This window comes from Bombus vosnesenskii, unplaced genomic scaffold (assembly GCF_011952255.1).
Source record: "Bombus vosnesenskii isolate JDL3184/JDL3185 unplaced genomic scaffold, Bvos_JDL3184-5_v1.1 scf7180000013270, whole genome shotgun sequence".
Classification (NCBI taxonomy): Eukaryota; Metazoa; Arthropoda; class Insecta; order Hymenoptera; family Apidae; genus Bombus; species Bombus vosnesenskii.
In genome coordinates this window covers 1,445,286-1,471,722 of record NW_022882928.1, presented here as the reverse complement: position 1 = coordinate 1,471,722, position 26,437 = coordinate 1,445,286, and the positions used below count along the sequence as shown (strand labels likewise).

At 39.0% G+C, this 26,437-nt stretch overlaps 3 protein-coding genes across 13 annotated transcripts; 2 read left to right on the top strand and 1 right to left on the bottom strand.

The window, feature by feature from the left end:
• Positions 1 to 998: 998 nt before the first annotated feature.
• Positions 999 to 15,157, top strand: LOC117230944 (myosin-VIIa). Of its 4 annotated transcripts, none has more exons than XM_033488893.1 (21): positions 999 to 1,167; positions 3,632 to 3,678; positions 6,050 to 6,163; positions 6,322 to 6,468; positions 6,585 to 6,769; positions 6,887 to 7,008; positions 7,091 to 7,347; positions 7,422 to 7,587; positions 7,656 to 7,786; positions 7,915 to 11,067; positions 11,180 to 11,424; positions 11,493 to 11,853; positions 11,960 to 12,078; positions 12,161 to 12,557; positions 12,632 to 12,814; positions 12,915 to 13,116; positions 13,198 to 13,326; positions 13,437 to 13,533; positions 13,628 to 13,725; positions 13,835 to 14,004; positions 14,086 to 14,292. In XM_033488893.1, the coding sequence occupies exons 2-21, from the start codon at positions 3,661 to 3,663 to the stop codon at positions 14,290 to 14,292; spliced, it is 6,501 nt and encodes a 2,166-aa protein (XP_033344784.1). In that variant the 5' UTR covers positions 999 to 1,167; positions 3,632 to 3,660. The 4 variants fall into 4 exon arrangements, with proteins under 4 accessions (XP_033344784.1, XP_033344783.1, XP_033344782.1 ...); XM_033488892.1 differs by having other exon boundaries at positions 1,000 to 1,505; XM_033488891.1 differs by lacking the exons at positions 999 to 1,167; positions 3,632 to 3,678 and adding an exon at positions 5,929 to 5,976 and having other exon boundaries at positions 14,086 to 15,157.
• LOC117230954 (suppressor of hairless protein) lies at positions 14,779 to 20,912 on the bottom strand. Of its 3 annotated transcripts, none has more exons than XM_033488931.1 (2): positions 20,777 to 20,912; positions 14,779 to 18,802 (listed from the first exon to the last, which is right to left on the bottom strand). In XM_033488931.1, the coding sequence occupies exon 2, from the start codon at positions 18,695 to 18,697 to the stop codon at positions 17,177 to 17,179; it is 1,521 nt and encodes a 506-aa protein (XP_033344822.1). In that variant the 5' UTR covers positions 18,698 to 18,802; positions 20,777 to 20,912; the 3' UTR covers positions 14,779 to 17,176. The 3 variants fall into 3 exon arrangements, with proteins under 3 accessions (XP_033344822.1, XP_033344821.1, XP_033344820.1); XM_033488930.1 differs by lacking the exon at positions 20,777 to 20,912 and adding an exon at positions 19,900 to 20,505; XM_033488929.1 differs by lacking the exon at positions 20,777 to 20,912 and adding an exon at positions 19,955 to 20,505.
• A 225-nt stretch (positions 20,913 to 21,137) lies between these two features.
• Positions 21,138 to 26,414, top strand: LOC117230949 (DNA repair protein complementing XP-G cells). 6 transcript variants are annotated; one of them, XM_033488915.1, is made up of 10 exons: positions 21,139 to 21,283; positions 22,134 to 22,241; positions 22,352 to 22,527; positions 22,812 to 23,243; positions 23,318 to 23,534; positions 23,605 to 24,821; positions 24,915 to 25,013; positions 25,092 to 25,305; positions 25,381 to 25,617; positions 25,685 to 26,414. In XM_033488915.1, exons 2-10 carry the CDS (start codon positions 22,154 to 22,156, stop codon positions 26,326 to 26,328), a joined length of 3,324 nt encoding a protein of 1,107 aa, XP_033344806.1. In that variant the 5' UTR covers positions 21,139 to 21,283; positions 22,134 to 22,153; the 3' UTR covers positions 26,329 to 26,414. The 6 variants fall into 6 exon arrangements, with proteins under 6 accessions (XP_033344800.1, XP_033344806.1, XP_033344805.1 ...); XM_033488909.1 differs by having other exon boundaries at positions 21,138 to 21,283; positions 25,092 to 25,617; XM_033488914.1 differs by lacking the exon at positions 21,139 to 21,283 and adding an exon at positions 21,514 to 21,813 and having other exon boundaries at positions 25,092 to 25,617.
• The last annotated feature ends 23 nt before the right edge of the window (positions 26,415 to 26,437 follow it).

Below are 26,437 nucleotides of genomic sequence, written 5' to 3'. Positions count from 1 at the left end.
TATGTCGTATATTTTTATCATGTATGGATTCTACAGGAAATTATTTAATATTATTATTTTATACAGAGTTAAACATATATTTTCTAATCAGTTTCTATATGCTACGCGTGAAATATACTTTGCTATATAATTAATACTATTACAATGTCCACGCGCGAAGTGTTGATCATACATGTATATGTACATTTTTTAAGAAGCAATACTCCAAATGTATGTTATAGGATCTACCATTGCTTCGTTACATCGAGTGATAATAGCTTTTTAATCTTAGAAAATAATTTGCTGTATTCGCGATGCATTGTCGTCCATTGGAAGGCATCGATCGACTACTTGATTTATGAGCTACGTGATTATGAGTGATCGATATCAAAATTGTTACTTAGCAATGAATTTGTCGTTGCTGTTAAGATAAACAACATCAATAACAACGCAACGTGGTACATTGTTATAGTTTTCGTACAGAATTGATTGCAGTACTCGTGAAAAATATATCGTTGGTGAGGAAGTGCCGTTCTCGTTACGTAAAAAAGATCGTGTTTATATATAGGAACGATTTTATGAAACTGTTAATTTGCAACGTGTATAACATCGTCGATGTTGTTATTGTTGCAGAAGTTTTCAGTACTTTGCATATTAATGTATATGTTAAAAGTTACAGAAATTACATTTTATGTATGTATATCATTCATGTGAAATTCATATAAAATGAAAATATATTTTCAATGTAAACGATTCGTTTGTCCTTATGTCATGTATCTAACGTATTATTCGAACCGATGAATCAATCGAGGAAACTAAGGGAAGAAGATTGGAATTCAAATTGCACGATCGAATGTTAATTCGTTTTTGCCGCCATTCCGCAGCCGAAGCTGCAAAGAGGAAGCGAACTTCTCGATCGGTAAAGAGAACATCGTTCCGAGGAGGGGAATCGCAACGCAACAGGTTGCAGATACGCAGCAGGTATACCTTATAGCAAATGACGTCACGATGAATCCGAGATAAAGGAAGTATCGAGGAAGATTCGGAGATCTTTAAAAAGAAAGCAACAATTAAAGAGCTGTCGAGAAGACAGTATTCGGTAAACACGAGGTAGAGTGATTGGCAACGTATGGCGATTGGTGGGATTTCACGTAGCCGAAGTCAAAGCCGATCGTGGTTTAGCCAAAGGTAGTTTTTCCACCTCTTTCAGTTGCTTCCACCTGGCACACCCGATTCGAACCGAAGCTCTCCGAGTGGACGAGTTAACGTGCCGGTCACCGCTGTGGCCTATTCTCTCAAACAATTACTGTTGCTTTTCGTGTCCCAGTTTATAGTGCGGTACGTGATCTTTCCTTTTTTCATGTTCATCGGTTTTTTCAAACGCTAAGCTTCGACGAGCTTCTCTAGTCACGTCGGACATGAAAAGCGCGCTTCACGTCGTATTCGAAGTGCAGTGCAGTGCCTCTTAATGGAGTGTGCCGACATCGTGTAGTCACTTTCGTCGTGTTTCTCGTTACTCGCATAAGGTACGTTCGAATTTATTCGTTTACTGAGAAACATCTTTTGCACGAGATCAACGTCCATTTTCCACAAGTAAATAATATTCCATTCGGAATGACAAAATTGTTCTGGCAGATATTTCACAGATCGGAAACGAAACTCTTAAGTTACTGCTGAGTCGCGTCCGTTTTTACCTCTAGATCAGACGATTACGATAGGCGTTATATGTATGTACATAATTTTATTACCGCGTTAGTACAGCCTTTGAAACGGACGTTGATATCTACTGAGTTCTCAAATATCAAGTCAACTACCATCGCCATTTATTTTTCAAACTTCACGCGAATATCAAGTATTCGTCTTTGTAAATGAATTTTTTACGTAAAGAATAGTGTTAGAAGGATGAAAAGGAGAATAGAATACCAACGATTCCGCGTAATTACGGCCCATACGTGTAAGTGTACAGAACGAGTGTTAAAATACGACATGTAATAAGTAAATGAGATAAGACTTGGATTCAGATAAAAAAAAAAGTAATATTTCACGTCTTGAATCTTGAGATATTTACCAAAAGATCGCGTACTCTACACTTACATCTGATTAATCCGGACCGAATCATTTTCTCCACTATCGGCAGAGTTTCAAACTCGCGTGTACTCTTTCGCGGGAAAGAACGTAAATTTGTGTTGAATCGGTGTAAAGAAACGCATAAAGGAAAACGTTGTTCGTTTTCGGAGATCGTGTGGACGTTCGTTTTATTGCATGAAATCAGAAGACAATCGCAGAATACAAAGAGAATTAGAATAGAACGAAGATGCACACGTGGAAAACGATCGTGACGTAAGAAATAATTCTTTGAACGAGTGCGATTACAGCAAGTAAAAAAAACTATGGAAGTAGGATTTTAGTGGAGTCGTTAGGAAATGCAAATCAAGGTTATTTGTTCTGTAACGTATTGGAATAGAAAGCATTAGTTTTGTTGATTTTTAATCGAATCGCAACGGTTCGTAACGTACCACGTAGAAACGCGTGTCGTTCGATCGCCCATTAAAGTCTCCCGTAGGCGGTGCATACATCCTCCGTTCTGTTCTCCCGATATTTTCAAAGTCAACGACTGCGACGTCTTTCCACGTGTGTCGTCTCTCAAGTTCAAGGGTATATATCGCTTTCCGGACCTTTTCCCCTACTTATCAGGTCGCAGTGTATTTTATCGCATTCTTAATTTAACACGGCGTTACACGAAATATTTGGACCTTCCTCGATTTCTAAAACGAGTCGGACGTTGATGATTCGTCGTAATGAGAGAAGAGAAGAAAAGAAAGAAATACGAAAAAGTAAAGAATGCCGAACGGTTCGTCGACCCGAGAGTTATTCGTGCGAGCATAATAGAAGCAAATTCATCCGTGTCGTCTTTTGACGAACGAAATCGATGCTAGTGACGCGTAAATTGCAATTTCTTTGCATTCGATCGAGCTTTCTTCGAGTTTATAACTTATAAGGTTCGACTCTCTTCGGTCTAATCTGACGCTCGATACGGCTTCATAAGAGCCTAACGCGATTCCATTCGAGTCGACTCGTTCTCGATTAATTTTCTTTGGTAAGTCGTATCGTTGTGAACAAGAGCTGCAAATCGACGGAGTTACTCGGTAAGAGAAGGGAGATCGATCTCATGGTAAGAATCCTCGATGGATGTTCTCGAAAGGTGTACGGCTGAGTGGTAGCAGCAGAAACTGCCTAACCCACTTTTGCGAACAGGTTTATGCTTGTGCTGCTTCCACTGTAACGGTGATCAGCCGGACATCATCATCGCACGCTGGAACGATTTTTCTCCGTATAGATTCGCATAAGGGACTTCGATTCGATTATCAGCAAGTAGAGTCAGTCCGCCGCAGTAGCCATTCTTTCCGTTCGTTCGTCCAATTCAGTTCTCGGAATTTCATACTCTTTTTGCTGATGTTTGCTCGCCCGTCTTATTATCAACGATGTTATCTATCCGCTAATATCTATGCTCGAGATGCTCCCCTTTTCGTTTTGCTGCACGACTGCACCAGCACAGCAAAAAAGAAAAGAAAAGAAAGAAAAATTGAAGGAAAAAATGAGCACATAAAAGAAGAGAGAACGAGAGAAAGAAGAAAGTTTTGTTTTCTTTCAGGCGGAGTGCCGACAACGACGATTTGAGAGATGGTCATCGTCACGCGGGTAAGTATCATCGTAATAGGTTTTCATTTCGCGCATCTTCTTCTTTGTCCTGGATGATTAGTAATAAATCAGTGTGTCAAACACGCAACACCGAAGAATGCGAAGAACCTACGATGATCCAGCGTTCGCGCGTAATGTTACCGCTTTCTTCATCGCGTTCTTCGAAGACGGTCAGTAGGAATCTGTGACAAGTGAAAATGACGGAGATCGACCACCATCTTCAGATTCTTTCCGCGCATGAAAAATCATGCGCGGAGCGAACACGTCCAAGTAACTCTCGAAGTAAATCTGTGTGTTACTCGTTGGTTTGATTGCCGGCAGATCAACGAAGAGTCTTAGGAACCGGAGATGGAAAATTTACCCGTTCGTTTAGCGATATTCGACGATCTCGAATAAAAAGCGAATCTGTGGTTCCTTGTAATTTCCGAAAAGGTTCGCTCAAGCGCGATACGTAGGTATATCTGGAAAAGGGGAATACGTGCTTGAAACGAGATCGCTTCCCGCGTCTTTCCGTCACGTTCGTTGCCGTGGATAATCTCTTGTTCGCAAAGAACAGAGGCCGCGTTCCGATCTGATCGGTTGGAGAAAAAAGTCGATGTCGCTGCATCGTCGACGATGCTCAGTCGACGCAGCTGCGACGTGGGATGAGACGAATAGTCGGTTAATTAGGCATAGTTAACGGTCCTTCGTCACTTGGCGTATGCCCTGAACAGCGGCTTAGCATTTCACGCGAGCAAACCAGCCGTCGTATAACGGGACGCGAATCGTTTTGCCGGACACGCGTTTGTACCCTCGATCGTAATTCCATTCCTTCCCTGTGGCGGACGCGCACGCGTCCATATACTATCACGTTATACAGGCTCGTCTTCTACCACGGCAAACGGTCCGCGAACGAACGAACCTTTTTCGAATTTCCCGTGTCGTTCGATCCTAACCTCGAAGGAGAATCCATGTTCGGATACCGTCAGAGAGATACGCAACTGCGAATTATTCACGCGAGAGTACGAGACGGAAAGAACGCAAGTCAGGCTTTTTCATAGACTCGGCCGGCCGAAAGTAAAACCGACTGGCAAAGCCAAATTGAACGGAGACTGGCTTCGTGGTAACGAGCGGACGAGCTCTTCCGATGTGGTTCCGGTGAGGTGAACAATCGGAACGTATACGAATATCAGGCACAGTCTGTGCGTTCGTATAGTCGTATCCGTAAAGCGTAGGCTAACTTAGAGGTTCTCAAATTACCTTTCAGTTGAAACGAACACGGTTTTCGTTTCCATTGTTCGAACGACGTCGACCGATCGGATTGCCTCTAAGAGAAAATATACCGATTCCGACTTTTCGCTCTGGCAGATATCTCGCAAGAAATGAACGTTCCCGCGATATTGGAGGAAGCCGCTGTTTGAGAATAACTGCGCGACGATCGTACAAACGCACCAAAACGGATGCATGGATGCGCGCGAAGGGTAGCCACGAACCAACGATGTAAACGATTATACGGAACCGTGGAAGCGCCGCACGAGTCTCGTGAAAATTTGGTGCGCGTGCGCAACCACCGCCGATCTCGATCATCGATATTTATTCGATCGTTGGCGACGGTTTATGCGTAGGAACGCGAAACAAACGAAAGGACCGAAAAAAGCTTTTTCGGCCGACGACACGCTCGATGAATTCGCCTGCACGGAATCAACGTCGCGTGACTCGCGAAAACTTCGTCGTTCGCTGAAGCGCCGAAGCGTTCAAGACGAAAGCTCGAAGTGCGATCGATCGCATCGCATCGAACTATGCGTAAAATTGCGTCACTGGAAGCCGGAACGATACGCGTTTACTCGGCTAATTATATTATCGGTGGTTATGCGAGCCAGCGGAAGAAGGGAGCGAGGAAAAATCTATCGGGTTCCAAAGAAACGAGAAATTGTACATGGTACGTGCGTACGCTACTCGATCGAATCGATTCGTTGGCTGAGAATAGTGGCTGTGATGCACGGATTATGGTGGCAACTTTCGAGTGTCCATCAAAGATGGAGACGCACGATTTTTATCTGTAGCAGCCGCTCCTTTTACATTATATTTGCTATATATACGGTTGTACACGGCTATATTCGTAGAATTCGCGGCGACAGATGCGCCACGCCTGATGTTTTCGAAACTCGATCCCTCGCGATCGCGAACACGAGCGCGGATTAATTGTACAAAGCGAGAAGAAAGAAAAAAAGAAAGAGGAAAAGAAGAAGACGCGCGTCTATCGACGTTCGAATGTTAAGACGCGAGCAATTTTATCGGTTGTTATTAGAACGTGTGCTCGTAAGCGTCGATATTCCCGCGGCATGTCCGAAACAAAAGAAGGAAATTACCGGTGAACGAAATTACGTTGCAGGGAGATTACATATGGATCGAACCAATCTCAGGAAGAGAATTTGACGTTGCGATCGGAGCACGAGTAATTTCCGCGGAAGGCAGACGCATTCAAGTGAAAGACGACGATAACAAGGTAATCGTTACCTACTTTCCGCATTCACCAAATTTCTCGACTCGACTCGAAAAGTTGTTGCTCGTTTCTCTTGCCTGTCGGCAAATTATAAGTACGATGTCGATGTTGAGAAAGTGTTTGAACTCGTCTCGCCAATGAATTCATTCGGGAATTTCCAGGAACAATGGCTGACTCCGGAAAGGCGAATAAAGGCGATGCATGCCACTTCTGTGCAAGGTGTAGAAGACATGATCAGCTTAGGAGACCTCCATGAAGCTGGTATTCTAAGGAACTTGTTGATTCGTTACAACGAGAATCTCATATATGTACGTAAACGAGTCTTGGTAGGCGATAGTCTCTCGAAGGTCTATCGCTTTTACGTACACCTGGTTTTACGACCTAAAGCGGCCGTAATTTCATTTAAGCTATCGTTTTTGCGCAGACCTATACGGGTTCCATTCTAGTCGCCGTGAATCCGTATCAAATATTACCGATTTATACCGCTGAACAAATCAAACTGTACAAGGATCGTAAAATCGGAGAGCTGCCGCCACACATATTTGCCATCGGAGACAATAGTTACGCGCATATGAATCGATACGGTCAAGATCAGTGCATAGTGATCAGGTATCAACCATCGCTTTATTTCTTCTTCCGTGAAATATTCCGAGCGGCTCTCTCCTCTTCTTCTATATTTTTCTATTTAGACATGATTTGTCAAATGCACGAATGTTTGTGTCTTAGCGGGGAAAGCGGAGCCGGCAAAACGGAAAGTACAAAACTAATTTTGCAATATTTGGCAGCGATTAGTGGCAAGCATTCTTGGATCGAACAGCAAATTTTGGAGGCGAATCCCATCTTGGAAGGTAAACGGCTCTCTCGATCGTCGCGTCGCGATAGACAAAGACACAGAAGTTATTCACCTTATCTATGGTTTCGCGTTCATAGCGTTCGGCAATGCCAAAACGGTACGAAACGACAATTCGTCTCGCTTTGGAAAGTACATCGACATTCATTTCAACGAGCAAGGGGTGATAGAAGGAGCAAAAATCGAGCAATATCTTTTGGAGAAATCGCGAATAGTCTCGCAAAGTCTGGACGAGAGAAATTATCATGTATTCTATTGTATGCTGGCTGGTCTTTCGAAAGAAGAGAAGTCGAAACTGGAACTGGAAGATGCCTCTTCGTACAAGTATCTAACGGGGGTAATGTTTCGATTTCGTTCATGCGTTATAGTATCGAATGTTGGGAATCTAGAATCGAAGGTTTTTCTTCTCAGGGTGGTAGCATCACGTGCGAGGGGCGGGACGATGCCGCGGAGTTTGCCGACATTAGATCAGCCATGAAAGTTTTGCTGTTTTCCGACATGGAAATATGGGAGATACTTAAGCTGTTGGCTGCCCTATTGCACATGGGAAACGTCAAATACAGAGCTACCGTCGTAGGTAAGCAGCGTAATTCGTATAACGTTAAAGCGTTTCGCTTGTCTTCCTAATTTAAATCTACTTTCTAGATAATTTAGACGCTACTGAAATTCCGGAACAGACAAATGTGCAGAGGGTAGCGCACTTACTGGGCGTACCCGTCCAATCTTTGATAGACGCTCTAACTCGAAAAACGATATTCGCTCACGGTGAGACTGTTGTAAGTAAGGAATAATTCGCGTTACGTTCCTATACAGACGGGACGATAAATACGAAGTGTCACACTGCGACAATTACAGTAGAAAATACTTTCCTCTTGTTGAGCCGAATTGTAACGTGTGCACGCAGGTGTCTACGTTGTCCAGGGACCAATCGGTGGATATCAGAGACGCGTTCGTCAAGGGAATATACGGACGATTGTTCGTGCATATCGTGAAAAAGATAAACGAAGCGATCTATAGGCCCAAGAACATGTCCAGAAGCGCCATAGGTGTATTGGATATATTCGGTTTTGAAAATTTCAGTCACAATAGCTTCGAGCAGTTCTGCATCAACTATGCCAATGAAAATCTGCAACAATTTTTCGTGCAACATATCTTTAAGCTGGAACAAGAAGAATACAATCACGAAGGTATCAACTGGCAGCATATCGAGTTCGTCGACAATCAGGATGCGCTCGATTTGATAGCTATCAAACAGTTGAACATCATGGCCTTGATAGACGAAGAATCAAAGTTTCCGAAGGGTACGGACCAGACCATGTTGGCTAAGATACACAAAACGCACGGCAGTCATCGGAATTATTTAAAACCAAAATCAGACATCAATACGTCGTTCGGCCTTAATCACTTCGCCGGTGTCGTGTTCTACGATACCAGAAGCTTCCTCGAGAAGAACAGGGACACGTTTAGCGCCGATTTATTGCAGCTGATTCACATATCGTCGAATAAATTTTTGCAGGCCTGTTTCGCCGAGGACATCGGTATGGGATCAGAGACTAGGAAACGAGCACCTACTCTGTCCACTCAGTTCAAAAAATCCTTGGACTCTCTGATGAAAACATTGTGCAGTTGCCAACCTTTCTTCATCAGATGTATCAAACCAAACGAGTACAAGAAACCGATGATGTTCGACAGAGGACTTTGTTGTCGACAATTGAGATACTCCGGCATGATGGAAACGATTCGAATTCGTAGAGCTGGTTATCCGATCAGACATTCCTTCCCGGAGTTCGTGGAGAGATATCGGTTTCTCATTCCGGGTATACCTCCGGCGCATAAGGTCGACTGCCACGCGGTTACATCCAAAATCTGTCACATAGTATTGGGAAGATCGGATTATCAACTCGGGCATACAAAAGTGTTTCTCAAAGACGCGCACGACTTGTTCTTGGAGCAGGAACGCGATCGCGTTTTAACGCGAAAGATTCTAATCCTACAACGCAACATACGTGGCTGGGTTTACAGAAGAAGATTCCTTCGCATGAGAGCAGCCGCGACTGTCGTCGAAAAATACTGGAGGGGCTACGCGCAACGACAACGATACAAACGTATGCGTATCGGTTACATGCGACTTCAAGCGCTGATCAGATCGCGAGTGTTATCGCACAGATTCAGGCATCTCAGGGGACACATAGTCGCTCTTCAAGCCCGAGCCAGAGGCTACCTGGTACGGAAAATGTACCAAAAGAAATTGTGGGCGATCGTGAAGATACAAGCTCACGTTCGAAGATTGATCGCGCAAAGACGCTACAAAAAGATCAAGTATGAGTATCGATTGCACGTCGAAGCGTTGAGGCTTCGAAAGAAGGAAGAGCGGGAGTTGAAGGACCAAGGGAATAAACGGGCGAAAGAAATTGCCGAGCAGAACTATAGAGAACGAATGCAAGAATTGGAAAGAAAAGAGATAGAGATGGAACTGGAAGACCGGCGCAGAATGGAGATTAAGAAGAATCTAATAAACGATGCAGCCAAAAAACAAGACGAACCGGTCGACGATAGTAAATTGGTCGAGGCGATGTTTGATTTTCTACCGGATTCGAGCAGCGAGGCTCCAACACCTGCTAGGGAAACCTCTGTGTTTAATGATCTACCTGCGCCAAAGGCAGACCAACAGGAGATCATTAGCCCCGTTCAAACAGCATCGGAGGACGAGGAAGATCTATCGGAATTCAAGTTTCAAAAATTCGCGGCAACTTACTTTCAAGGGAATATTACTCATCAGTATTCGAGGAAGCCTTTGAAACACCCGTTGTTGCCTTTGCACACGCAAGGAGATCAGCTGGCTGCCCAAGCACTGTGGATCACGATACTTCGTTTTACCGGAGACTTACCCGAGCCTAGATTTCACACGATGGACAGAGATACGACCTCGGTCATGTCGAAAGTCACAGCGACTCTTGGTCGTAATTTTATACGAAGCAAAGAGTTCCAAGAGGCGCAAATGATGGGCGTCGATCCGGAAACGTTTCTCAGGCAAAAACCACGATCGATAAGACACAAGTTGGTCTCGTTAACGCTGAAACGAAAAAACAAATTGGGCGAGGATGTCAGACGGAAACTACAAGAGGACGAATACACGGCGGATAGTTATCAGTCCTGGCTGGAAGCGAGACCTACCTCAAACCTCGAGAAGCTTCATTTCATTATCGGCCATGGAATATTACGTGCGGAATTAAGAGACGAGATATACTGTCAAATATGCAAACAACTGACCAACAACCCATCCAAGTCGTCGCACGCTCGCGGTTGGATCTTACTATCGCTCTGCGTCGGATGTTTCGCTCCGTCCGAAAAATTCGTCAATTACTTGCGAGCATTCATCAGGGAGGGACCACCCGGATATGCGCCGTACTGCGAGGATCGGCTCAAGAGAACGTTCAACAACGGTACGCGAAACCAACCGCCAAGCTGGTTGGAGCTTCAAGCGACCAAATCCAAGAAACCAATTATGTTGCCGATCACGTTTATGGACGGTAACACTAAAACGCTGCTCGCTGATTCCGCCACCACCGCCAGAGAACTGTGCAATCAGCTCTCCGATAAGATATCGTTGCGCGACCAGTTCGGATTTTCTCTTTATATCGCGTTGTTTGATAAAGTCTCGTCGCTCGGCAGCGGCGGTGACCATGTGATGGATGCCATCTCGCAGTGTGAGCAATACGCCAAGGAACAAGGTGCTCAAGAACGGAATGCTCCGTGGAGGTTGTTCTTCAGAAAGGAGATATTCGCGCCTTGGCACGAACCGACCGAAGATCAAGTCGCTACCAATTTAATTTATCAACAGGTGGTTAGGGGAGTAAAATTCGGCGAATATCGTTGCGATAAAGAAGAAGATTTAGCGATGATCGCCGCCCAACAATATTACATCGAATATCACACCGATATGAACGTCGACAGACTTTACACTCTTTTGCCAAATTACATACCGGACTATTGCCTGACCGGTATCGACAAAGCGATCGACAGATGGGGACATCTGGTTCTACAGGCATATAAAAAGGTGACCTTACATTACGATAATTGATCGAAACTTATTTCGGCGCTCGCATTTCACTTCACCGTATACGTTTCTTCTATCGACGACAATGACGAAACGATTTTTCTTCTTGCAGAGTTATTATTTAAAGGAAAAGGTACCTGCTTTGCGGGTTAAGGAGGATATCGTCGGTTATGCAAAGTTCAAGTGGCCATTACTCTTTTCTCGCTTCTACGAAGCGTACAGAAATTCCGGGCCGAATTTACCGAAGAACGACGTTATCATAGCCGTGAATTGGACCGGAGTGTACGTCGTAGACGATCAAGAACAAGTACTTCTCGAATTGTCGTTTCCCGAAATCACCACCGTGTCTAGTCAAAAGTACGTACCCTTTACAATCGTCTCTTTTCCAATCTTATTTTATCTCTCGATTCTATCGTAACTTTCAGAACGAATAAAATGTTCACGCAAACGTTCAACTTGTCAACGGTGCGAGGAGAGGAATTCACTTTTCAAAGCCCTAACGCCGAAGACATTCGCGATCTGGTGGTATACTTTTTAGAAGGTTTGAAGAAACGTAGCAAATATGTTATCGCTTTGCAAGATTACAAAGCACCAGGCGAAGGTTCGTCGTTCTTGACCTTTCAAAAGGGGGATCTTATTATTCTGGAGGACGAGAGTACCGGTGAAACTGTACTTAATTCGGGATGGTGCATCGGCACTTGCGAAAGAACCGGAGAAAAAGGCGATTTTCCAGCCGAGACAGTATACGTTTTGCCCTCGCTAACGAAACCACCAAACGATATTTTAGTAAGGCTAACGCGTGTCTTTTCCGCGCGACCTCTTTGTTTTTCTCTTTATCTATTCTTTCTTTTATATGAATTGAACGAATCTCGTTAATCGATCCCTCTTTTAGTCCCTATTCAGCATCGAAGGAACGGAAAATGGCCGCAAATTATATCCACAGCAAGTAAATGGAGTAGAATCCCGTGACAAACCTCATACTCTTTTAGAATACGCTATTGATCACTTCCGGTAAATGACGCTTGTCCGTAAATACGCAACGAATCTTTCACGTTATGAATTATAATAGAGAGATGTTTCACGCTCGTTACAGAACACCGCCAAAGAGGACTATGTCAAAGGCGTTGACCCTAACAACAGCGCGACGCGGACACACCGACGAACTGTGGCATCATTCCAGAGATCCTATTAAACAACCTCTCTTAAAGAAGCTGATATCGAAAGAAGAATTAGCCGAGGAAGCGTGTTTCGCTTTTAACGCGATTTTGAAATACATGGGTGATTTGCCAACGAAGAGACCGCGTATCGGCAACGAGTACACGGATCTTATTTTTGACGGACCATTGAAAAACGAAATTCTTCGAGACGAAATTTATTGTCAAATCATGAAACAACTAACCGATAATCGAAATAGACTGAGCGAAGAACGTGGTTGGGAATTGATGTGGCTCGCCACCGGTCTCTTCACTTGCAGCCAAAGTCTCTTAAAAGTAAAATATCGCATTTACATAATATATTCGTGAATGTATTCGTTCAATTTACATGTATTTCTGTTCTTTGCCAGGAGTTGACTCTGTTTTTACGCACGAGACGGCATCCCATATCTCAGGATTCTTTACAAAGGCTACAAAAAACCTTACGTAACGGTCAACGAAAGTATCCTCCACACCAAGTGGAAGTAGAGGCTATACAGCACAAAACGACGCAAATATTTCACAAAGTTTACTTTCCTGACGACACGGACGAAGTGCGTATGCTTTAAGTGACTATTTTATCTCAGTTTTATTCATTTCAAGAACAGTTATCAAACTTACGGCGATCATTCTCCAATTTATTTCTATATACAGGCGTTCGAAGTGGATTCGTCGACGAGAGCTAAAGATTTTTGTCAAAATATAGCGCAAAGACTGAACTTACGTTCTGCAGAAGGATTCAGTCTGTTTGTGAAGATTGCCGATAAAGTCATCTCGGTTCCAGAAGGGGATTTCTTCTTCGACTTTGTACGACATTTGACGGATTGGATAAGAAAAGCTCGACCCTCTCGCGATGGTACCACATTCGTTATAATTTTTTGCCAATCATAAATGCAACACAAAGAAACGTAATAAGATTTTCATATATTTTGCTTAGGTGTATCACCTCAATTTACGTATCAAGTATTTTTCATGAAGAAATTGTGGACCAACACCGTTCCCGGTAAAGACAGGAACGCAGACCTCATTTTCCACTTTCACCAGGAGCTTCCTAAATTATTAAGAGGTAAAAGTTGCGTTCCAACACTTTTAAAGCACTTTGTCGTATCGTAGATTATTATCCGGCTTGATCATTTTACACGATTACACTATTTACGTATGTATCTCTCCTTATAGGTTACCATAAATGTACCAAGGAAGAAGCATCCAGATTAGCAGCACTAGTGTACAGAGTTCGTTTTGGTGAAAGCAAGCAGGAACTTCAAGCTATTCCGTAAGTGGAATACACGTTATAATCTGCTGTAGCACGTAGTTACGTACTAGCTTATATTTAGAAGAACAATGTAATAACGTAAGATTTTCCCTAGGCAAATGTTAAGAGAACTTATACCTGGAGATTTAGTAAAGGTACAAAGTTCTAACGATTGGAAGAGATCGATAATAGCAGCATACAATCAGGATGCTGGTAAGATATTGTTTCAATCGTGTTTGAGCGCACAGTCAATACTTATTTACTTTTTCTCTATATGTCACATGCAATTGCAAAGTAAATAGATAAATAAATTTCTCCGTAGGTATGAGTCCAGAAGATGCCAAAATAACGTTTTTGAAAATAGTTTATCGATGGCCAACCTTTGGTTCAGCCTTTTTCGAAGTCAAACAAAGCACAGAACCAAATTATCCAGAATTATTGTTAATCGCTATAAATAAGCACGGTGTAAGTCTTATACATCCACAAACGAAAGTAAGTGAACACATTTGTCTTATCTATAATTGTTTAGAAATTATACCTAAAAATGTTACCTGTGAACGTTTGTATTCGTAGGATATACTAGTAACGCATCCATTTACAAGAATCTCAAATTGGTCGTCGGGTAATACCTATTTTCATATGACGATTGGAAATTTAGTCAGAGGTTCGAAACTATTGTGCGAAACTTCACTCGGATACAAAATGGATGATCTATTAACTTCATATATTTCGTTAATGCTCACAAATATGAATAAACAACGCACGATACGGATAAAGTAAAAGCGATCCTACTCGACCATGTCGGTTTGTGGTCGCTATTCGTAAAATTAAGCATACGCGAAATGAGAGAGTCGGTAAAGTGAAATATAAAAAAAGAAGAAATACCAGGTAATTTAACGATTGTGATTAAAAACGATCGACACGGATCCGGTCTATGTTGTTTATAGAAGATTTATTTAAATAGCAATCCTTTTCGATATAACAATGATTTCTGTAACTATAGACACTCGCGAAAAATACAATTTTTTACACAAAGAATATTGATAAGCACAATAGCAAACTTCATACAATAACAAATGTTTCATACATGTGTTCTCTTTATACATTTTTTATTATATACATATCCAATATATATATGTATTACACATACATATGTACGTGTATATGTATATATATATATACTCTATATTCTTATATCCATTGTCGTTCAATTGTTGCAACGACTGAGAGCGTAAAGGGAATCATAGTGCACGTGTACACAAGTAATTAGTTTAAAAGATTGTATATGATTTATTTACAAATAAGATTCTCATATAGTTTTGTAAAATATTGTTTTAATTCGTAAGTGAGAGAAAGAAAGTGTGCGTGTGTATGTGAGAGAGAAATACAATGAAAGAACTTCAGGTTCAAACGTAGTTTGACAAATTGGGATATGATCCAAAACAGTTCCACGTCTGCGAAAAGTTATTGAAAAATTGGCAACTTAACTTAATGTAACGCTTGAACGTAACTTAAAATAGTTTTCCAATGTAATGAATTGTAATGATTACTCAATGATTATCCGTCCACTGATACGTATAAGGATGTAATTATTATTAACTCGCAATTTATTACTGTGAATAAAGATAATCGTATTCTTCAGGTACTTGGTGTAAATTTTAATCGTGGGTAAATTCCCATGGTATACATGTATACCGACATTCCTCTTTTACAATGGATCTCTTCAGGAAGACAATTCTCAAAGCGATTTTATCTCGCTTCCTGTTGCAGATAATTATATTCGATGGTATCTAGAAAAGAGCCTGTATCGCTTCGACCAAGTCGAGGAGTCAAAAAACGAATTGTTTCTAGCTAATAATTTTTAGTTTTCGTATCAGCGAATTTCGTTGCTTTGGCCGAAACATATTATCGCGTTTCGCGTACAATAATATCGTATTGGTATTTCGAACAATTTCGGTGAAATGTAAAACGATTGGCCCATTCTTTCCAAATGCAATTACTTTTTCAAGGTACACCTGAGCTTCGTGCCGCAACAGTTATGTACGTACAGTTGTCTCTATTATCGAATCTTGGGATTTGGAAATAACATGTAGGTCATGAAGTAAAGACTTTATTATATAAATCTGACCAATTTATTGTAAAACATAGAGAGACATAAAAACGTATATATTTAGATTTTTCTTTTGTGTCATCCATTTAAAATGCACCGTTACATATCGTATTTTCGCGCGAATAAGCATATTGTCTTCTCTGTGGATGATATCAAGAATTCCGTTAGAAAAATCGTGATATCGATAATCAGTGAGATTAATAGGGAGCGTGCACAATATTTTACGTCTACGTTAAAAAAGCAATCAAAGGTTTCATTGGCGAAATTATATAACAATTATGAAAATAAATAATCGTCGGTAAAATAAAACAGCGATAGTCGGTTAGCGCACGAAATCAATCGAAATAGCAAATTGCAATTTCGGCAAGATACTAACGATTTTCTCCAATTGGATTAAATCTAGAATAATTTCTAAGTTGCGCATAAAGTTTCACAAAATTAACGTGTAGTCCATCTGAAATGTACGTTACGTACATTGCGTATCACGAGAAAAATACGATTATAATGTTCAATTTTGCATTAATGCATATACTATGTAAAACAGTAAATTAAATACATTTGAAATATTCATGATATAAAAGAAAGAAACTGGATGGATAGAAATTTTCAATTGGTTTGTAAAAGATGAATTAGTCGTTCGAATATTTGCATCGCATATGTAGCTCGTATCTTGGCCGATATTCGCAAGTCATTCGTATTTCTCGATAAATAAAAATGAATGCCTTTAAAAATTATTTGATGCTACATTTTTATAAATGTAAAAAGTATCAGCAAGAGCATTCTGAAAACTACGTTTTTACATACAATGTGTATTGCGATAATTGCGGTAGAAATTCGGTCAATTTTAAACCAAATATATTAGATTCCTTCGATAACAATATCTGATCATTCGAAGAACGAATCTGCAGTAATCGATGAGAAATGTACAACCACTTCCAGTGATCGATATGCAATTGTACGGTCTACGCCGTTAAGTCTCGATGGCTAATCTAATACAACGGAGAGATTTAATAGCGTGTTTTGTTTCGTCGTTTAATGAGCGAACAAATTTTCGAGTTTGTTCTCCCCTCCCCATCATATTCCTTTTACCAAGTAATAGCTAAATATATTCACATTCGTAAAAAGCTCTTAATTCTAAGGTCGCTATAAATTCTAATCCCTGTGTGTAATTCTGTATCAACACTTAAAGCTAGGTACCTACGTATTTATGAACATAGGGAAACGATTCTCGGTACCGTACACTGTACATATTCAACGTAGCGTCGTAACGCAATAAAACGCAACGTAATGCGACACAACGCAACGCAACGCAATGCAACGAAATGGTTGCTACGTGCTGTTTTTTGTATTGTCTAAACTTGTTGCCGCACTGTCGACTCGGAGCAATAGGTCTTTCGCTGCGTAGGTAGTCACTGAGTTAACATCGTCGCCGATTGGCTCGTTGTTATCGATAGAAACAACTGGAATATCGTTCGAAGAATGAACGGAAACAACAGCGTTCGTCTCACTGACTCGTAAACTTTGGTGATGCGCACTGTAATTGTCTAGGAAACATCAGAGACCCGATTGAGGGGGTTGATGGGTGTTCCAAGGTACGTCCGCGATCGCCGGTGGCATGTTCGGTTGATTGTGCATGCCGCGTGGGGCTCTCATAATTTCGTCCGCTGGCGGACAGTGAGGCCGAGGACCAGGTTCTGGAGTGTAGGTAAACGTCAGACCGGTCGCGTAAATGATACCATCGTTGCGAACCAACGAGACAGGCACCTGAGTCGGTTGCCGCACCCAGAGCCATTCACCCCTAAATTGTGATATATCTGGTACCACGCAAAGCATACTTTCCTGACATCTATACATAGTTTCCGCTTCCACGTCACCGAACCATACCTGAAGATTAGGCGTAAAATTATCTCCCGTCAATTCGAGCATTGCCACGTCCCCGCCGCCGTTCAAGTGCAAGCTATGGACCAACGGTACCGGTGTTACCGGCGATCTAACCGGGCCCATGCCTTCGAAGAATTGATACTCTGCCTTATCGGTGCTGATTATCGTCCAACAGGCACCGTCGTTTATCATTTCTTTATTTGCCTCCTTTGGACAAGGAGTAGCTTGAAATTGGATAATACGTTCTTGAGATAAACAGAGGTACATGTGGTCCGTGTCTTTCATATAGAAAGCGCATTTATGCAGTTGCGAAACTGGATCGTCCGCCTCTAGACTGGCCATTTGCTTGTCCACTTTCCGAATTACTAAACGTGGAAGAGCCATTCCTGTTACCGAACATACCAATTTCACTGTACTGCCGTAATGTACGTAGCCGTCTCGAACCTGAAACTCTTCCGATTCGCTCTCATTATCGTCCAACAGGTGTATGGTGAACGCACCCCACTGCGTCGAACTGGCATGAAAATTTCCGTTTTCCACGTGAAGATAACGCGTGCTAACCGTTTGAGATCGTAACCGATTAAACAGCGCAACTTTTGTTCCGCTCGCTATACACAAGTCGGCGTTTTTCAACGATTGTTTCTTCTTCGACGGCTTCGAGATCACTTTGATTCTTTTACTATGAAACACACCGATATCGTGTCCGCTACCGTAAAACATTTTCACCGAGAGCATAAAGTGCTTCCTCTTATCCGAATCCGAAATATAAAGTGTCTTTGCCGCGCAATACTGTTTACCATTGTTCAAATCTAGTTGTTGCATGTCTTGATCGGAATTCCCGATCCCGATAAATGCGCAAAGCTGAGCAGACTGCTCGCTCTCTCCTTCGCGAAGCATCTGCTCTTGCCGCATTCTCCACCCATCACCGAACAAATAAATACACGGTGGAGGACAGAAGAATCTTTTTTCGTTGCCGTACGACTTTTGCGCAACCTTTGCATGAAGAATTACAATAACCATGTCGCTTCTATCGCGCAAATAACGTTCCATTGCTTCGCGTGTCAACCTTTGATCTTGATGATCCGGTCTATAGACACCGGATCCAAATCGGGGGTAAACCGACATGACCGAAGTCGGTGAAGGAGGAGATTGCATTCCATGTGCCATCGTCGGCAAACCAAACTGGTGTGGCATATTTAATCTTCGCTTCGATTCTCTCGACTATACAACAGAGTTGTTAGGTTGCTTGCAGACTATCCTTGTCATCTATGCATGTCATAATTGCCACTGCCTCTTTACCTGAAATACATTTCATCATGGCCAATTATAACCAATATTGTCTTTCACACTCAATATCGTTCTTATTTTTTCAAATATTCTCTTGTCAAGTAGATATTAGAGAGACACAAATATATCATTAAATCAAATTGAAATAAATATACATAAATAGGATCATAATTTGTTATTGCAGACATCCAAATCTATACGTATTACCCTAATTGTAAAAAACAGTTGTCTTTCTAACTATATATCTTTGAATAGACATAGATGCATAGGATTCTATTCGTGTAAAACTAAAGTGTGGGAAAGATTTTTGTTTTTCTCGATGCAAGATATAATTAACGTAAGGTATCTTTCTTTAAACGAGCTCCTAAGAATTGCTAGTCTTAGTACAGGAAAGAGGAAATGTACATATATACTGTGGGAACCAAGCTGAGCTCATTTTTCCTGCATGAATTAAATCACCCTTGTTCGTCGTGTCTATACAATCATATCCATGTACTTGTAAGTATAAAGATGTTCTCTGATTAATTTTACATATGCTAAGGTAACTTCTCTAAATCTTCTTAATTTTCAAACACAGTATTGGTTACAAAGTACGATATTGCTCATCCATGTTACATATTACTATGCGTTTTACAAAGAACCAACAAAATAATATTCTAGGAAAAGCAAAAAGCTTGTATTTCCTAATAAAATTTGTGATACCAATTGTCTGACACAAGCTACATATACTCACAACTCTTAATTAAATGCATCATGAATAGAATTACAAACACATTCTTCTGTGTGAAATCAACGAACTAAACTTTATGTATTGCGGTACATTGTAATAACAGAACTTATATTAGCACATAAATAACAAACTGATCTAAACTTTATGCGTGTTGTAACGTTTATAGATATAAAATTATATATAACGTTATAAGAAGAAAAAGATATTCTTGCTAAAAGATACTTTCTGAATATGAAGAATTTACATTCCATAATAATAGAAATTGAACATTGTAGATTGTTTTAATTTCATAGATAGATTGATAAATGTTGAAAGTAACAAGCTTGTACAATTGTTTTAATAAAGAATTATTAAACTACTAAAAATATCTTCTATTTACCTTCTTGATGCAAAGATTACACCGAACAAAAACAGGTTACGTTTTGGGGGCTCACCTCATTTTTCGTAATATGTTCAATGGAAACATAAATCCCAGTGCATTTTTTAAAATGATCGGTTATTCACAAATGTCACACTGTTCCTTGATTCTTCAACATTCGCAAATCCTTTTGCGTCCTCGTCACCTATTCTCCCTAATCCATTCAAAAAACACCTGTTCACTTTCCGAATTTTCCGAACAGTCTTACCAACCCTTAGAAATGATATAGCCGCGCGCGCGCCACTTTAAATCCAAAATACAAACATACTGTTTCGAAACACTGTTTGAATACGTTCTGTGGTTTCCTTCTTATAGTTAGGTTTTCTGCAGTCTTGTCACTTTCAGGCTAATAGCGACTGATAAACACATATCTCGACAATTCTACTAGAAAATATATAACCTACCCGGACGGTGTTCGCCGAGTAACTAAGTTCGAAACGACAACGTAGAGTTATTACTACCCGCGTAAGTGGCTCTAACAGGTACGTATTTATAGAGGGATCCATGAACCTCTCGATATAAAACCGATCACTGCCATTCGTATAAATATTTCAATCATTTCCTTCTTCTTTTATCGTCTAATACCGAGTATAAACCGAAAATCTTTAAGATGGAAATTTTCAAAGAAGTACCGAATAACGAAAGAAAAAGATACAATTAGATATACCGTTCTATTACAATTTACCAAAATATTTCATAAAATTATACGTTATATCTTCGAATAGGAAGTATTATATAATTTTTAAGTTGTGTAAGAAATATTGATAACGGTCACACACGTTAATACTTATAAAATCGGTATGAAAGCGTAAGAATTTTTAGGGGTTTGAATAGTTACGTTACTGAGCTGCTGATTCTATTGTTTTACTGTTGTACAATGGCCTGGTCGACCCAAGCGCCTCCAGTTTCCCCTCTTGTTCCCCACCTGACGTGAGCTGCTCCCCTCTACTCCATAGATACCGTGGAATTGCTGCCGCAAAAGGATGTTGGGGTTACCCTGGGGGGCGTGGGAAAAACCTGCTGTGGGAAAGAGTGGGTGGCCTCTACCTCACTTCACTTCTCTCATGATGACGATACGATATATACATCATGTCTGCAAGTGTGTATATACCCATGGACTAGACGAGTTACACACTACTGTATTTCACATATTACGTTACGAGTACTTGTATTCGAATCACACGAACGGCCAATAGCCTGGTACTGCGTAATATAGGACGAGTGCGCGTGGATAGACAAATTAACGTTCTATATAAGCTCACCTTTTATTCCATCGAAAGTCGAGTTCTTGGACGGCTAAAAAATTTACATGAATTTTAGACCGGCGAACGTTATCGATGAAAACGTATGTTACACAAGATTAGTTTTTGCGTATTACAAATATGACACTTATTTTCTGTGTACACATAAACATTTTTCGAAAATTTTGCCATTTCCTTCAATGAAAAACTTTATTTTGTTATTAAACTCACATATTTCAAAACTATAATATGTTTATATTAATACAATATTTTCTATTTTATGCATCAAATTTGTATGAGCAAATTTCATAATTTTAATATATGAACAAATAATTCGGCAAGATTACATCTCTTATCTTTAAAGCATGAATGTAAGGAGTTGGTAAATACATAATAATACGATGAAAATAAAATACCATTAATGCTATTCAGAAAATCTGGTGAATTACCAATTTTCTCACGATAATAATATGATTAAAATATACAATTCTGACAATCTCTGCTTATTTTTTTTAAACATATTACACCATACGATCTAAATGTGCGTCTAATGTGTAAGTATATATAAGCACATTGTTTTTGTAATCAGCTGACACCAGTGCGATGTCTGTAAGAATAAGTTTTGCGCGTCAAGGTACTAATATCATATTAAAAATATATGATTTAATGTTTTAACATTAATATAAATACACGTATGTACGTGTGTATGTAAAATATACGCACGTAAATTTATTTTTCACAATTAATAAATATTTTCATGTTATTTTTTATCCTCCTATATTTTCATAACGTATTTAGAGTTTAGGTTATAAATTGTTAAAAATATATTTGGTCCTTATGCTCTTATTATATCTTTCGATATACATACAATTTTGTATGGTAAATTATAAAATATACTATGATGCATTGTAGTAAAAGGTGTCTATTAAAGTCATTAAATGTGTTACTTTTTAGAGACTTGTTAAGTTGTAATAATGGGTGTTTATGGTCTTTGGCGTTTACTTGATGCAACAGGAAAACAAGTACCCCTGGAAACATTAGAAGGAAAGATCTTAGCTATTGGTACATCCTAAAAATTTGTATTTTTACATTTATTACGTTAATAATTGCACATAAATTTATTTGCAAATCAATTATCTTCATATAAACAATAAAATTTTGTGATTTTTTAGATATATCAATCTGGATACATCAAGTGCTACAAGGGTATCAGGACCGCTTTGGTAATCCTAAACCTAATGCTCATCTTATTGGCTTATTTCATAGAATATGCAAACTATTGTATTATAAAATTAAACCAGTTTTCGTTTTTGATGGAGGTGTGCCAATGCTTAAGAAGAACACAATTGTAAATATATTTTTTATTACACTTTCATTTTTTAAAGTATAAACTTTAAGAATGTGTACTTTATAACTAAAATATCAACTATAGATCTTTATATGATATAATTTAGCTGGTTTCGTTTAACTTTCTAATTGTCTAAACTATTATACGTCCTAATATTAGGTACGTTGCATGCATGTTTAATGAAACTGTACTTTTATCTTGATTATAATATTGTCTGTACATAATTAGTTTGCTGTGGGAACCAGGTAGTGAGAAAAGAGGTTCTTATTCTTTTGTGTTCACAGGCTTTGCGCAGGAAACAGAAATCTATGGCCAAGAATAAAGCCCAACAGATGAGGACAGAATTAATAAATAATTTGATAAAGCACTCTACAATAAAGGCGGTTCTTAATACAGAGAAACAAGTTACTACGAATGGCTCTTCTGAAGTAGTTATAAATTTGCAAAATAAGCAAACTGTGAATGATATGTACAAATTGCCAAATATGCCAAGCACTAGTAAAGCAGAATCAAGTCATAGTGATGATTGTAATTCTGATTCATCTGATGAACCAAGTCCAAAAAAGCAAACAAAATGGAGTGGCAATATTCATAGCGTAGATGTAACTAGCGCCGAATTTAAAACTTTACCAGCTGATGTGCGTTATGAAATTCTAACAGATCTCAAAGAAACAAGAAAACAAAGTTCATGGGGCCGTTTGCATGAAATGCCTGAAGTACATGCTCATTTTGAGGATTATATGTATAAATATTTAATTTTGTCGTTTATCTGAAACATGTTTTTATTTAGGAATCAAATGAATTTTCTGGTTTCCAAATGAAACGTTTATTAAAACGTCGATTAGTACAACAAAGTTTAGAATCTGCAGAGAAAGAAATGGGTGGAAAAACGCTTACGTTGGACGAGCTAGATAAATTATTAAAAGAACAAGGAATACCGACGAACGTTCAAAATTATACTTATCGTATCGCTGCGGACAATACAACTAGATTAATATATATTAGTGGTACGTAATAGCTTTCTACTATACAAGCCGAAACTGATCATTTCTTAATTCTTTATGCTTTATATTGTAGATAAAAATGCGTATCTAAAAGACAACGATGATGTTAATTCAGATAGCGAGAGCATACAGCACGAAAATAGAATGGATGAAGCCACTGCTGGACCCAGTAAAGATACAAAAATCTGTGATGACATAAATGAATATGAACTTGATGATGATTGTGACAGTGACACTGATATAACAGATATGAATAATTTTAAATTTAGGTGGGAAACAGATAGCGATATAGAATCGGAAGTAGAATCCAATGAGTCGCGAGTATTACCAAAAGAATATTTCAAACAAAACATTACGAATCCTGCATTAACGTATATGTTAGAATATAGTGGATTAACGGAAAAACAGATCCTTACCCTTCTTGAGCAAAATAACAGAGAAACTTACAGAGATGTCGAAAATATGTCAAGAATATCACAACAAATCGATTCATTTAAAACAATACAGCCTTGTGAAAGTAAAAATAATTCATTAAATACGAAGCATTCTTCAATATCTGAAGACGGCAAAGAAGATACGAAACATAATTACACAAATACTATAAAATCAATCGATGTATCGAAGCCGGAATTAGCTGAATCAAATACTGAGACAAATATTAATATCTCTCCTACTAGAATGGCAAACATTTCAGATAAAGCGCAAGTTGAATCAAAAAATGTAGTAACAGTTAATTCAATAGACTCAATGTCAGACTCGGACGATTTCATAGAAATAGAAGATATACCGATACCAGATATAGGTACTACTACTAATAAATATATTCCACAAGATATCCAAATAACATTTAGATCTGATGAAAAAGTAGTGGATGATATGTTTGCCGACGTATTTGAAACGCACAATAGCGAGATCAATACAGATATACATCTTACACAATCGGCGGAAATATTTCATTATGATCAAGAAATATCAAGAAACGAACGCACTCTCAAAGAAACAGTAGATTCAAAAAAAGATCAAATTAAAGATAAACAGCTGCTTAATTTAAAAGAAATTGATAATCTTAATGCGCAGACCACTATCGATATCGACCCGAATACTTTAAACACAAATGTACCATTAGAAGAAAATCAAATGAAAGGTAGCATCGAAAATTTAACCAATTTTATAAAGGATAATGTAGAAGCTGCAAATATCAAAGACAATACAAATGTTAACATGCTGACTGACTATACAAAAAGAATAAGCCCTATACCTATGAACGAAGAGGAATTGTTATCGTTACAAGTACGTACATACATCAGATTAGATATACACATACGGGTAATGGATACACGGAAATAGTTTAGGAATATCTAGTATATTTTAGTATAATTGCAGACACAATTAGAGGACAAACAAACAGAACTAATGGCAAATATTGGTAAATTAGAAAGACAAGGTATCGATATTTCTGATCAAATACGAATCGAAGCACAGGTATCACGATGTAAATTTGGTAAATTCTTAGCACTGTTATTTATTTAACATAACATCAATGAAATTATTTATTTGTAGGAACTATTACGATTATTCGGAATACCATATATTATAGCACCTATGGAAGCAGAGGCGCAATGCGCATACTTGGAACAAATTCATCTCATCGATGGTACGATTACAGATGATTCAGATATTTGGTTATTTGGTGGACAATGCGTTTACAAAAATTTTTTTGATAATAATAAAAAGGTTCTTGAATTTCGATCCTGTGATATACAACACTATTTCAGTAAGCCTATTGTACTTTCAATACAAAAAGAAACGCATCCGTGTACAAATTATAAAATATTTATCTCCTTCTTAGAATTAACGCGAAACGAAATGATACGGCTTGCTCTCTTGGTTGGTAGCGATTATACAACAGGTTTATCTGGTATTGGACCTGTTACTGCGTTAGAAATATTAGCAGCATTCCCTTCAGAAGGCGACGATTTATTGCAAGGTTTAACAAACTTTTCTTCTTGGATCGAAAATGGTAAAACCGCTGGTCCTGGAAAAGCGAATTTGCGAACCAAATTACAGAATTTACAAATTCAAAAAGGTACAAGTATATGATATCCTTTATTGTTATACACAGTTCATATGATACATTGTTGTTTTACGTACAGGTTTCCCGAGTCAAGCTGTTGTACAAGCGTATCTTTCGCCTAAAGTGGATGAATCAAAAGAGACTTTCACGTGGGGTAAACCTAATATTATACTTCTAGCCGATTACGTAAAACAAAAATTTGGCTGGGATAAAAATAAGTATAATAAAATTATCGAACCGGTATTGAAAAGATTACAAGAAAAACAAAGTCAACAGAAAATAAATGCGTATTTTAAATTACAAACTATTCCGAAATCAATTGAAATGAATTTAAGTAAACGAGTTCAGAAGGCAGTGCAAAAATTAAGCAATGAAAATAAGGAAGATTCCATAAGTGTAGAAAGCACGCAACAATCAATAAAGAAAAAGAGATCTTTGGTTGAAAATCGAAAAAAAAGAGGAGAGTTGAAAAATGAACGAGCTTTAGTTGATAATACTAAACCTAAAGTTTTTACCGTTTCTGCTTGTAACGAGAAAAATGTTGATGAATACATACCACAAAGAGAAAGTGATAAAGCAAATGCCTTAAAAAAAAAATTACACGCGATCGAAGTAATTCGAAAGTCGAAACAAGGATTATACAAGACGAAAAAGATAAGACGTTGTGTAAGAAAAGTAAAGGAAAAAGCTGAACTCTCAGAAAGTGATAGTGGTAGTTCGTAGTATTATTTAATGTAAATTAATGTAACTAATGTAAATTAATGACCGATACATGTACATTTTTTTAAAATAAATTATTATTTTATACGGGGCCTCTTACGTTCTTTAAAAA